Source organism: Periplaneta americana, chromosome 15 (assembly GCF_040183065.1).
Source record: "Periplaneta americana isolate PAMFEO1 chromosome 15, P.americana_PAMFEO1_priV1, whole genome shotgun sequence".
NCBI classification, from domain to species: Eukaryota; Metazoa; Arthropoda; class Insecta; order Blattodea; family Blattidae; genus Periplaneta; species Periplaneta americana.
This window is the reverse complement of record NC_091131.1, coordinates 80,423,636-80,437,798: the sequence shown is the minus strand read 5'-3', so window position 1 is coordinate 80,437,798 and position 14,163 is coordinate 80,423,636. Positions and strand designations below refer to the sequence as shown.

Sequence of the window (14,163 nt, the reverse complement as noted above, 5' to 3'; positions counted from 1 at the left end):
TTTGAATATAAATTAAGTTCGTTCTAACTTAGATTTTAGACTATATGGCATTCAAAATACTTCATTTAAAAGTGGGGTTATAAGAAGGCCTGAATTAAATAAATCGAAATGTCTCCCTTATTATTGATTTTCATTAAATATGTTACATAACAAAAGTTTCTTTAAAAACTATTTCAGATAAGTTTTATTCTATGAAAAAGTTTGATAGGACTGTTATTTAACGAGATACACGAGTTTTAAAAAACAATGTTTTTATCATTGCCGCTTCAGATTAATATACGAGTAATAAAGATAAAACAAATGACTCTGCATTTATAGCCTTGGACAACAATCGTATTAATATTCATTTAATAATCATTTTATACGGATGATATGTGTTTATAATATACTAAATATTATTATAAAGAGAGATGTGTTTGTATGAGGCAATCTTAGGAAACTATTTAATCGATTTGGATAGTTTTTTTCATCATTGAAAAGTGTAGTTCCTTCAGATGGAGATAGGCTTTATATCACTACAGAAACTCCTGAATGATTCGAGGACTGGGCATAAGGTATGATTAAAACAGACCCTTACGCACAAAAAAAACTTGATATACAGTACTGTCGAAACTAACGATGAATGAGCGATATGTAGTTAAATGTAATGCCATTAGAAGGTAATAAAATTTTATGTCTGATTTGCGTTGCGTTTATTTATGAACGAATGACAGTCAGGGATGGAATAATTTTGCAAATATAATGCACACGCGACACATACATAGCCTATTAAGTATTAATTATTCAGTATGATGACAGTACATATTTTTATTGCTTAATTACATATTTGGGTGAGCTACGGTAATGTATATTTAAACTTTATTTGGTCCACATAAAATATTACTTTTTACTATATTTAATTTTTTTGTCCGTGAAATATAATCGTAGCCTATGTTTACGAATGTTGTCGTAAAAGGCAAGTAGGCCTATTTCACCTAGACCAAAAATAAAAACAAATTGAGTAAAAATTAGTATTTTACCTTGGAGCTCACTGGAACTGTTAATTTTCTAGATTATCCGAGTCATTTTACAAACTGCCATGAATGGCGTTCTTTTGCACATCATGTACCCACGTTTGTTTCCTGTGGTTCTTAAAATAATATTTATGTACTATGTTAACTTTAATGTGTTTTTATTTACGTAAACAAAGATGCGCAATGAGGCCAACTGTTGGCAGTCATTCCACTGCGAGAGGCTTGTGGCAGAAATCTCGTAGCGACGCGCGACGGCCTCGCTCACAGGCATCGGCACTAACAAGCTTGAGGGGTGGCCGAGAAGGAGAGGGTATCGATACGCTACGATTCAGTAGCAGGATGCGGGTCTAGCCTCAACTACAATATAATACGCCGTCTATGTTGGTTTTCTGTGAATGCGCTGCATTGTTTAGTGTTAGTTTAATCAAAAGCAGATGAGTATGTGTGTTACATACTAATTTTGTGTAAAATGGCTGCTACTGAGAGAACATTGAGGTTATTATTTGCAGAATTAAAAAAGAAACCGTTGTCAAGTTGGGCGTATGAAACAAAATGAGATTACAAAGATAGGGGATCAACACTACATTTACATATTAAAATAGCGGATGAAGGAAGACAAAATAGGACATTTCCATTTTCATGATATAAGAAATATCCTCGGCTAACAGAGTGCTCTGAGACAAACAAGTTATATTGTTATACCTGTATTCTGTTTGAGGGTGAAAATGAATGGTTATCATCTTCTTGTAGAGACTATGTCACAAAATAATTTTGATAGGAAAGCCGAGAAACATTTGCTGTATAAAGGTAAGGTAAGTAGATTTTTTCAGTCTACCCAGTATTTACACATTAGCTTCACCACTGCACAGTGGTCCAAAACGTAAATCTAGCCGAACAAAATTAATAACTTATCTCCTATCTAACAGATTTTTATGAAACTTTATGCAGTAGTTGCATATTATACTCGTAGCTTATTTGTTTTGTATATAGACTCATTATGTTTGTGTAAAAGAAACTACCCCATTATAGGGAGTGAATTTAGACAGAATTATCAACTTTTTTTTTTCCATCTAACAGATTTTCATCAAACCTTGTACAGCAGTTACAGTAACATATTTGTTTTGTATACAAATTCTCATTATATTTGTGTAAAAGAAACTACCCCATTATAAGGCTGAAGGTCGTGTGCGAAAACAAGACGTAAATTTCGAATAAAGTTTCCAAACAGACCTGTGCCTTCTGCCGAAACAATTAGAAGACTCAAGTGACGTAAATAAATTTACATGAATAAACGTTGCTTAAAGACACAATGTTCTTTCCATTGTTAACTCCCTTGTTGCAATACTTAATACTTTACTTCTAACTTCAATTCCCTTATAAAAACCGTCGATAGTAAATGTGTCTCATATTTTCATGAGATATTTGTGGCAGGTTTTTACTATTATCTTGGTACAAGTCACGTTTTGTGAAAATTAACATTGGATTGAATTCTGTTAGGGGAAACACCGACTATAATGCTGTATATTGATATTATAAACTCCTTTGTAAAGAAACTAGTAAAAAAAAAATATTGATTGTTTCGTTTTTTATTTTCCACCTTTTTTCTACTTCTACCAAGTGAGCATTTGATGACATGTGACAAAAAAATCAGTTGAAGTGTTTTACTGGTGGGAGAGATAATATTAATTCTTTAACATCTATCGTACGTATCATTCGCAATAATCTTTATTGATTGTACAATATCATTACCTTCCTTTTAATTGAGCCGATGATAATTCCTTCATGGTATGGTACCTTAATATCAGAAGAAAGAGTAATTTACACTTTAAATTTGTGAAATATATTCGTAATTAATTCATAACTGGACATAGGCCATTCACAGAAGAGAGCGGTGCGAGTTCTCTCTGAGATCAATACAGCAGATAGGGTTGGCGGTTAGAGAGGAGGGGAAGGTGCGTAGGTGTGAGGATCTTTTGCCCTGGATATCAAGAGCACAGCTGGTGTGGCATCTATACAAGGCACTATACATAAGTATTTTTTCTACAGGCTGATTGACAATGTTTCGCAAAGGTAAACAAGGGGCTAAATAATAGCAGTATGTATTCAACATTGTGACTTTAAATACAGTACCTTCTACTTCTTTTGTTATCATTATACATTATGCCATATGCTATGTTTCACGTTACAAACTTGGCTACCATCCAACATTCAATGTCAGTGGCAGCCTGTTGCTTCAAGAGCATTGAATAGGTTTAAGACATATTAATTTGCATGAACGTTTCATATGTTATGTTAATTCATTGGTTAGATACAATCTTAATTTTGCCACTATTTTGAAATAATTCAGTAAAAATGTAGGAAACACTGCTTTCATCAGACTGCTAGGATATATTAATAGTAAACACATATGCAACTGCATGAAACTGTCTTAATAGTATAAAATATATTTAAAATAAATTGTAGATCATTTACATATACACGCAATTATTGTATAAGGCAGCTATGCTGATCTATTAGTTAGATGTTAATTTTTATTCATGTCTTTCAAAATAATAAATTAATACACAATATAGTTACACTTATGTAGCTAGAGTTTACTGTGAAATAGATAATCATTTAAATTCTCTTATTGGTAGTATAAATTGTTTAAACATATGATGGTTACCGGTATTTGTATAACATTATGGTAATATTGTATTATGTCTCATTTTGTGAAGTAACTGCTTTCAGAAATATGTTTTTTTGTAAATTGATAATAAACTCGTATAATATTTGTTTAGCGAATTCGTGACCGTACAACATTGTTTATTTCAATTTACTATTTTGAAGTTCATAATACATTTAATTGTATAAAATAAGGTGACATAAATATGTTCAGGAAGGCACATTTGTAATTTATAAATTCTTATGTTGCATTTTCGACATAGCCTAAATCTTAATGGTTTTCAGTATTTCATTAAATTTAAAATCCACAGTAGTTCATTTAAGACATTATGTTATGAACTTGAGAAGTTTGAGAGAAGATAGGCCTCTATGTAAAAGTTATATTATAATAATTAAATTCTCATTAAAAGAATCATAATAGAAAATTTGTTTGATAACGGTACACAGATTTTGTATGATAAAAAAAATTTTGTGAATAACAAGTAGTGCAGAAGAATTTGTTGGATGGATGATTTGCATAATATTGAGCAGTTGATGATGATGTCATTCGCTCTCTTGCACTCTAATATTTACCAGGCAGACTGGAAAATTTAGTAAATGTTGGACACAGAAGATAATCTTGATCTGTATCTTCTTCAAGATTAGACATACAGAAAGGACATGTCGGAGATTCAATAATATCAATCATGTGTAAAAAATTTATTGAATCAGTCATAGCCTGGTAGTAGGGAATGTTAGCAGTTTCATAATTTCTGTACAGCACTAAGCTACTTAGGAGATACTAGGTAATTGAAATCAAGCCAGTAACAATTGGAATTTGAATTTCTAAACTCTGCATAATTAGATATTTTTTCATTTAACGGCCCTTTGAAACTACTGAACTATTTACTGTTGATGAGAACATTGGTGAAATAATAATAATAATAATAATAATAATAATAATAATAATAATAATAATAATAATAACTTTTAGAGATTTACTGTGTCATTATCAGATATCTACTTATCTGATAGGGCTATCTACTTTGGAAAAGTCATAGAGATCTATTTATAAAGGAAAAATAAATAAAACACGTAATCAAATCATGAGAAATCACCCTCCATTTCACCCACGAAAAACATAGTACTGATAATTAAAAAAAATAAAATAAAATAAAAAAATATTGCCAATCTACTCATATTTTAAAATACCAGAAGATTGAAAAGAATTACAATATATGAGAATGTTCTAAACCACATAATATTGAAGAGGTTAATGAAGTGTTTAATTCAGTATTGAGATTTGATTTTCTTATTTTTTAATATTAAAATTGGCACATATTCATTTAATGTACCAACTTGATTTATTTTTCTACTTCTTTGTAGTGCATTGTAAAATTAAGGTAAATAAAATTAGATAAATGTCCTCTTCTAAAATTAATTTATAAAAGAAAACTTACTCTTGTAAGTGTGCGTTATGTACGAGTATGCTTTCTTTGTAGTTAGTATTTATTGACTTTTAAAAAGTATTTATATAAATATCAAATATGTCAAGTATATTATAATAAGTACTGGTACTGGTAAAATCAAACAAAAAATGCAGTTTCTGAAAAGCCATTTTTATTGTATCTGTCGACTTTTTGAGAGAAAAACCGCTCCTCGAATTTGTTTGCATTAGAGTTTCGACTATGCGACCTTCGGTCATTGGACATTCTGTATTATCCGTCACTGTTCGTGGTAGATCTCGCGTCAAAAAACGTCAATAGCAGACAAGCAAACATTAATGACACATTTTCTTTTTAAATGCTGTACATTTATAATCATTGTGTGCCTACTGTGTTCTCATTGTCCATTAACGTTTTGTTCTACTTTTTTATTTAATATGTAAAATATTTTACTATAACACTTGATATGTTATTATAATTTCTTTGCATTTCTGCATTATCCGACATTTTCTCTTATCCTATCCCTTCCAAGTCCAGTTTAGGTCGAATAATCGAGATTCTACTGTAGTTGATATTATTTGTCTAACTTTGCTATCTTTCCAAATCGCAATTTGCTGGTGCTTTCATTGAGATAAATATTATTTGGTTGTTACAAGTTTATGACTGACTTTATGCTTGTCAATCACTACTCAGCTTTGAATGCCTTGTTGTTGCAGACGGAATGGAAGTCCCTCAACAGGACTTGAGATACTTCACAACTACATTTGGTGTAACTGAAGTACTTGGAGCTCTTGTTGTGATCTTGGTGAATGTCTGGGCCGGGCATTATCATGGAGGGTTTGCATGGCGCTCTAATCCCGATGTGGAATTCAATTGGCATCCAGTGCTTATGACATTAGGAATGATATTTATATATGCTAATTGTAAGTAACCATATCTCATATCAATATAATCTTTTTTTTTTTTGTCTTTGTAAATTTATTTCTGCCCGTTACATTTTCTTTTAAATTCTTCACCTATTTATTGTATCATAATTCTCACCTCTTGATGTGTAATAGTTCATCATCGTAATCAACTTCTTCTTTCTTTCAATCAACAAAAAGTAGACACCCTATAAAAAATACAAATACAGAGACATTATTACGACGTGAGGCGAGAAAATGGTGGGTTACTGGCGGCCTGCTCCTTGTGCGGTCTGCGATATGCGGGCTGTTAAAGGTGCGACATAGTAGATCCTCAGTCGCCATATGGCATTTGCTGTAGTCACAAGTCGTGTTACAAAAGTCTTGATTCTTCAAGTGTACAAAGTTAGTGTATAAAGTTTAATGATTATTGTGTATTCAGGTAATGCCTACCAACAAATTCTCATTACGTGAACGTGTGTATATGTACAAACATACATAAAAGGCAGAAAGTCGTGTGCGAAAACAAGACGTAAATTTCGAATAAAGTTTCCAAACAGACCTGTGCCTTCTTCTGAAACAATTAGAAGATTCACTAAAAGACTATATACGAGAAGAAATCGAGGCTATCAATGATGTGGAACTTCAGAGTATTGTTCATTTGTTTATCAGATGTCAGTTGTGTGTGGCGGCAAATGGGAGCCATTTTCAGCAACGAGTGTGAGCATGATAAGTCCAAATTATTGAACATTTATTGTTAGTACTGTTATGCATTGTAAAAGTGCTGGAGAAATGGTTACATGCTCGCCGGAAACCATGCTAGCAGTGGGCCACAAGTCACCTACCTTTTTCTTACCTCACATCATAATGTCTCTGTAAAAATGCACAAAAATGACTCAGCTATTCATCAAGAATAATTATTTAATGAACCATCACTATAATAATAATAATAATAATAATAATAATAATAATCTTCACAGCATCATCATCATTATCAATACCGACGCCATCGCCACCACCATCATTATTGAGCCCTGGATTTTTAGGATATAAAAACTCACCGTGTGTTTCAAGATGTTATAGATTTTCAAGATGCTATACCATTTTGTAAGTTTCTTAGAAACAAAGGATAGTTTCCAATATTCTTTTATGCATGTAAACCTATATTAGAATATCACAACTTCAGACAAATAATTTCATGTTTTTATATTATAATATAATAAGACCACTTTGTTTTTATTCATTATTTATTTATAGTCGCTTTAACTACTAGATTATATGGCAACTTGTCTGTAGTTTAATGTTGGGAATGCTTGTTGCTGTTGTACTGTGTTCATTATTCCGTAGTAATTGGGGTTCAATCCGTCATTCGCCCTTATTTTATTGAAAATTAGTTATATTCTGTCAAAGAAAACCACGGAAAAAACCCAACCCGATTTGTCGACACCAAGGATCAAACCCAGGACCTCCCGAATGCGAGTCCAGTGCATTACCACTGAACCATTTTGCTCCGTCCAACTTTGTTATGAGTTAAGTAGGTACAATGCCAATTATTTCATAGCTCTGTTTTTCATAAAGTAAATAAATGTGTAAATAAATATATAATACCATATAAACATCACAAAGATTAAGTCGTAATCTCAAAATAATTAGGTTTTTGTAGATCTTTCTCATATTCTCTTCATCGAAACTTGAAGTTTGAATTTAGATTTAAGTTTAATACTATAAAAGTAGAATGATCCAATACTTAATACTATTACCACTATCATCATGTCAGATCATATACACATTTATTTAAGTTTCAGATTAACACTATATAAGTAAAATAATCCGAGACTTAATGCCATTACACTATCACCATTTTTTCACATGTCATATTTTGTTACAATTTCAGTCTTAATTACAGAGAGTTCCTATGCAGACCAGTCCCAGGTAGTAATATTCTGTCAGCCTAATTATGGTAGTGCAGAGCACCTGTCCCAAGGAAGCTAAGCAGTAAGGAGTGGAGTGACACCAGTCTTCGTAGGGAAGCATGCATAGACCTGTCCGTATACTGGCATATGACTGCTCGCCACCCAACAACATATTTTGTTAGATAGAAGTTGGAGTGTGACAGCTCTGCATAGGAACTCTCTTTGTGTTCCCTTTGGTATGTGTTTAACTAGCTGTTCCAGAATTCGTTTGTTCTCCAGTCCTACGCAATTTTTCAAATTTTTTCTGTAATGATGAATAAATTTCTTTAATTGATGTCATTTTTAACTTCTAAAATGTTCTGTCCCTATGTGTGATCTAAAAGTGAATACGTACTGGTACCGTACTCCTACAGTTCTTCTCATGTAACTCTTTTCTGTCATTATCAGTTTTTGTGTATAATTTATTTGTATAAAATGGTGTTGACTTACCTAAGTTTTAAAAGCAATTAAAAGTTCTGAAAATGGTTTTTAAAATGTTTGTTTCCTTTCCGTTTCCTCAGACTATGTCCATAAATGACGAAAGAAGAATGCGAAAATTCTGTGCTTCATAATGATGAAATGACGCTCTTATAACAAGAATTTTCCATAAGTTTTACTGCCATATAATTAACTGAATTTTACAATATTTAATTAAATAATATATTTCTTTAGTTATATAATTACTTTGTTTTCCTTTTGCAGCCATTTTGATTTACCGAGCCTTCCGAAACAACAGGAAACGTAGATTGAAGCTGGCACATATGCTTCTACATGTTGTTGCCTTTGTTGTTGTTGTCATCGGTTTAGTTGCAGTATTTGACTCTCACAACCTCAAGCATCCGCCCATCCCAAATCTCTATAGTTTGCACAGTTGGATTGGAATCATCTCTCTCGTCCTCTTTGCATGTCAGGTAAGAATCTGATTGACAGGTTTGTGTTACATCTGTTCTTTTGTGAAATAGTGACGTAGAACTACAATAAATACAGTGACCATACATCCCATTTTGAAAGAGACCATTCCGTTTTACATATCATGTCACAACTGCTCCATCAAGTCTGTTGATCTAAAATCAGGGGTTTAGTTGGAAAATATAAACAACCGGTACTTATCTAACACTTCAAAATTTCCCACATGGGCTTGTTAGGCTGAGGATCGGCTGCTGTTTTTCTTTTACAGTAAATGAAATCTTCTGCTGATCGTTTACTAGAGCACAACAGGTTTTCCATTTAGGCACTCCATCATATTTATGCAGCTGGGTCCCAATTAAATTAATAATAATCATTAAATCCGCACCATTTTCAGTCTAGTGAGGTTTTGCGCATTGTTCCAGTGTCTTGTTGTTGTAGTTGTTGTGGGGTGTGAGGAAGATGTTTGGATGGTATTGGGTGTGTGTTTATGATAGGTAGTATCATATCGAACAGGATGTGCATTTTGAAACACAACATATCCTCTACACTGAATTGAATTTCAAAACACGCACTCTTTCGACACAGAACTGCCCATTACAAACACAACTCCACTACCGCCCACACATCGTCTCCCCTCACAACAACTTTAAGTAACAAGACACCTTAAATAACAATGCGCAAAACCTCAATATCATGTTAGAAAATGGCGCATACCACGCTGAAACTAGTCAAAAAGTTATAGTACAGTCATAAGTTTTAATAGTTAACACAATACTGTACATAATTAAAAGTAGTTAAACAAGTTAAAACTAAAAAAATGCAACAGTTAGCAGACCATCTGTCAATGAAACCAGCAAATCCTGTTCCATTTAGGGAAGGGTAAAGGCGAGTACCTGACACATGAAAGTGAGATCCTCTCGACTAAGGTATGGTAACTCTGATATCAGAGTCCCTGGTCCTCCAGGTTGGGGGTTGGAGCGTGAGATTAACACCCCCACCTCTGTAAAAAAAATCTTACTATTGAGAAGCCCAGAATGAATAGCTGGACTGATTTACAGGGACGACCTAGCAATTGAAACGGATTAAAGCAGGAATAAAGAGAGAGAGAAGGAAAACTTAGGACCAATTGGAGTGGATGGATGTCATTAGGGAGGCTGAGGTCAAACTTCAAGGACTATAAAGTCACAGGAGAAGAGAAGAAGAAATTTAACAAGTTTCAAGTTTTAAATTATTATCATATTTAAAAATAATGTTTAATTTTAAATAATACTTTCGTGAAAGAAACTGAGAGTGACTGCACAAGTATTGTAGATATGTATCACTTGATATACGAATAGCATTGTAAGTTTTATGAGCTTATTTCAAGAAATAGAGGGGACGAACTGACCTGTGGTTGTCTGTCTGTTTTGTTTTTAAAGTTTAGCTAAAAAAAGTTGTGCTCATGTCTCGTTTTTTCGCTTAAGTTATTATGGCCATCTTTAAAAATAGAAATGAATAGTGTTTCAAGTCTTATTTAAAATTGCTACCATTAAGTTAACGCATATTGCTGCCGAAATTGTTATTTTTGTAAATACATCATTATAACGTTTAAAATATGTTTGTGTTGTCCTGGATGACAACAAACATTTAAAGAAAAATTAACGTTACCATGCATATAGGCCTACTCCATTCACTCATTTGGAGCTAACATAGATCTGGGTGTAATATGTTTCAATGCTTTTGTTACAGTGGCTTGCTGGATTCGTGACATTCTTCTTCCCAGGACTACAGGCGCCTTTGCGGGCAACATACATGCCTGTACATATTTTCTTTGGACTAGCGTGCTTTATCATGGCTGTGGTGGCTGCTCTTCTAGGTTTGACAGAGAAAACTCTGTGGAGTGTGAAGTACGTATATCATATTATTTTTACTCTCTATTGTTGTTGTCTGTATTAAATACTCTATACTATTATTCAAAATCATAGTTGGCATTACTCTTGTATACACTATGAATATCTGCTAAATATATTGGGCTAGAGACATTATTTTTGACGGAGCAATTTCACGCAACAAACATAACACAATTGTTGTAGCACTGGGAAAAAAATGTTCACAAGAAATACTCCGAAAAAAATATATATTTACAGTTGGATAACAAACTTAAATAATATTACGTCAGGTTTAGAGTCAGATGGAGGAGTTTTCTGAGAGCTCCATGTTCCACACTGGAATGATGGGAACATTGAATATCAGGTTTAATAGTAATAAGTGCCCTGAAATAAATCCCCAATATTTATACAATTTCAGAATAAGTAGATATAAATTCAGAATCATACCGCAAAATGCAAAGCATTGTCATAATTGAAATATGACGGTATTCCTAGGAACATAAGAATAGGTACATCAAAGAAATCCTTCAAATTAAAGACACTATCACCAAACAAAATTACTTCACATACAACAACAAATACTACACCCAAACTGAACGCCTACCAATAGAATCACTCACCTCCAGTATCCTAGCCGAAATTTTCATACACAACATAGAACAGACATAATACATTCTAAACAAGGACAACAATAAACACGCAGACACCATCATTTATTGGCACAGATATGTAGACAACATACTAATACTATATAAAAGAAACAAAAGACAGATTAAAAACCTACACAAACACATAAACAAAATACAACAAAAACTACACTACACACTAGAAATAGAAAACAATATATCCATAAATTTCTTAGACATCACCAGGGAACGGATTTATATGGACTAAAAATATATGAAATATGTAAATATATATGTAGTTATTTTTACCAAAATATGGAATTAAATATGGATTTTTACCAAAATATGGAATTAAATATGGACTTAAAATTATAAAAAAATGACTATGTACGTTAAATATTGGTACATTTTAATCAAACTAAACAAAAAATATAATGGACGTACCTTATCTTCCAATGTAGTTTCAACAAAACACAATTTTTATTGTCTGTTACCATAACAATAGGTTACAAACATTTCTTTCAAGTGCTGAAAAGTGAATCTTCTTCTATTGTCTCTGAGGATAGATTTATACTGACTAAAAGAGCGTTCGACGTCACAAGAAGTAACTGGTACATAATTCAATTTCACAATGTCTGCTGGGGATAAGTCCAAGTTAATCTTCACTGTTGATTCACCACTCATCACAGCAACAACCTTTTGTAGTTCTTCATATCCAGGGTTTTTTGAAAGTACAGTGTCCACCTTAGCTCTTACTGCATCTGCAACTTTACCTCTACCACGATTCAGTTGTTCCACAGTACTATTTATAATTTCAAAACTTTCAGATAGTGAAAGGTGCCTATTTTGGAGACTTTTGAGCGTTTTTATGATGCATGAAAATGTATGCTGAATGTGAGCTAAGTCATTCTTCACACTTATGTCACAGGTAACTGTTTTCGCAGTATCAATTGAGACTGCATCTTCAGAGTCCAATGCAAGGAGAACATTGTTAATAGAGTCTATATGTTCGGCATAATATTCAACTGCTTCTAGCCATGTACCCCATCTAGTTAAAATTGGCTTTGGTGGCAATGGAATTTCAGGGTACATTTCTTTCAACACGTTAACTCTACTGGGAGCTTTGAGAAATACTTTTTTCACTGATGAAATCAACAAATCTACTTTAGGGAAATTGTCTCTGACCACTTCTGCCACACGATGAAATGCATGCGCCACACAAGTAAAATGAGTCAATTTAGGATATACAACAGATAATGCTTGTCCAGCTTTGACCATATAAGGGGCAGCATCGCTAATAAAGAATAACACATTATCGTACATAATACCCTTTGGCCACAGGATACCCATAGCTTCGTTGAACAGTTTAACTATAGTTTTGTTATTGCACTTTTCTAGAACATCACAATGTAAAAGAATTCGTTCAGAATATTGTTCACTTAACAAACCGATAACTACATTACCAACAAGTCTACCTTCTTTGTCGGGAGTCTCATCAATGGAAACCCAAATTGAACTATCTTTAATTTCATCTCTTATCTTCTGTATTGTCTCATCGTAGATGGATGGAGCATACGTCTTCCTAAGTGTTGACTCATCCGGGATTGTATGTTGAGTATATTTTTCAAGGAATTCCCTGAAGACCTTATTCTTTAGTTTGTAGAGAGGAATATCAGCAGAGATGAGAGAACGGCACAGGTCGATGTTAAACTCAGATCTTACATTCGATGTTGTTGGTTGTGTTAAAAACAATTGTCTCTGCTTGGAATTTAGTTGTTTGTTGGCCTGATGTTTACTAGTTGTAATGTGTTGTTGCACCAGGAACTTTTGTGTAGATGATACTGCACACTGACACAAATTACAAAATAATATTTTATTGTCAGTTGATAAACCATCTTCTTTAAATTCTGAAATGTAACTTGTTAGTTTTGATTTTAAATTGACTGAATGACGTACTTTTGGCATATTTACCGTCTTTATAGTATGATTTACAAAACTGAACCTATGTGTACTCTGACTGGCATTTAACTGTTGAGCTGCACAACTGAAGTCTGTTAAAAATTTTAAATTAAATTAATACAGTTTTGTAACTTACTTTCCCATTGTTGATAGGACTGCTAATTTTCAAATAACTCTGATGTTAAAGGGATTACTGAACATGTGTTTAAATCTCTATTGTTGAAATGTATTTTTAAAAGTTAATGGAATTTTGTTTTGTTTTATTGTTAAACCTAATATAATATGGACTGTTTTATATGAAATATGGAAAATATATGGAAATTAACGAAAATATGTACTAAACTCTAAAATATGGAAAAATATGGAAAATAAAAGTAGGATTTTTCAACCCTACACATTGTGAAACATAAAGATAATGCAAAATATAAATTATATTAGCTTTATAAGTAAATATGTATTTACATATAAATCCTTTCCCTGGACATCACAATAACAAAAAAGACAAGAAACATAAGTTCAAAATATACAGGACCCATTACCACGGTAACACACATACACAACAACTACAATCATCTCACACAAAACAAACACACAGCATTTCGAGCCATTATACACAGACTCATCAACATTCCCATAAGTCAACAAAACTGAAAGGAAGAAATACACACTATCAAATGAAAGGTTCAGAACCAAAATGGGCCAAGCACCATTAAAAACGTAGAAAGCAAGTTTTAAAGTTAAGTGAACACTACATTTTAATGGAGCTTAGATCCCTATTCGGGGCAAGGCTTCATTCTTTTATACTGTGTCAAATCAGAATCTACCATATGAGAGGTAAGAAAACTG

General features: G+C 32.8%; 1 protein-coding gene across 2 annotated transcripts in view; it reads left to right on the top strand.

Moving 5' to 3' along the window:
• Positions 1 to 14,163, top strand: part of LOC138715162 (putative transmembrane ascorbate-dependent reductase CYB561 homolog) — a 112,850-nt gene that overhangs the window by 85,966 nt on the left and 12,721 nt on the right. Inside the window, exons 1-4 of one of the 2 annotated variants that reach the window (XM_069847722.1) lie at positions 2,927 to 3,083; positions 5,818 to 6,024; positions 8,658 to 8,866; positions 10,593 to 10,750. In XM_069847722.1, the coding sequence (XP_069703823.1) occupies positions 3,071 to 3,083; positions 5,818 to 6,024; positions 8,658 to 8,866; positions 10,593 to 10,750 (587 nt within the window). In that variant the 5' untranslated portion in view covers positions 2,927 to 3,070. Of the gene's footprint in view, positions 1 to 2,926; positions 3,084 to 5,817; positions 6,025 to 8,657; positions 8,867 to 10,592; positions 10,751 to 14,163 lie in introns of those variants that run through there. The other variant, XM_069847723.1, reaches the window with a different exon arrangement.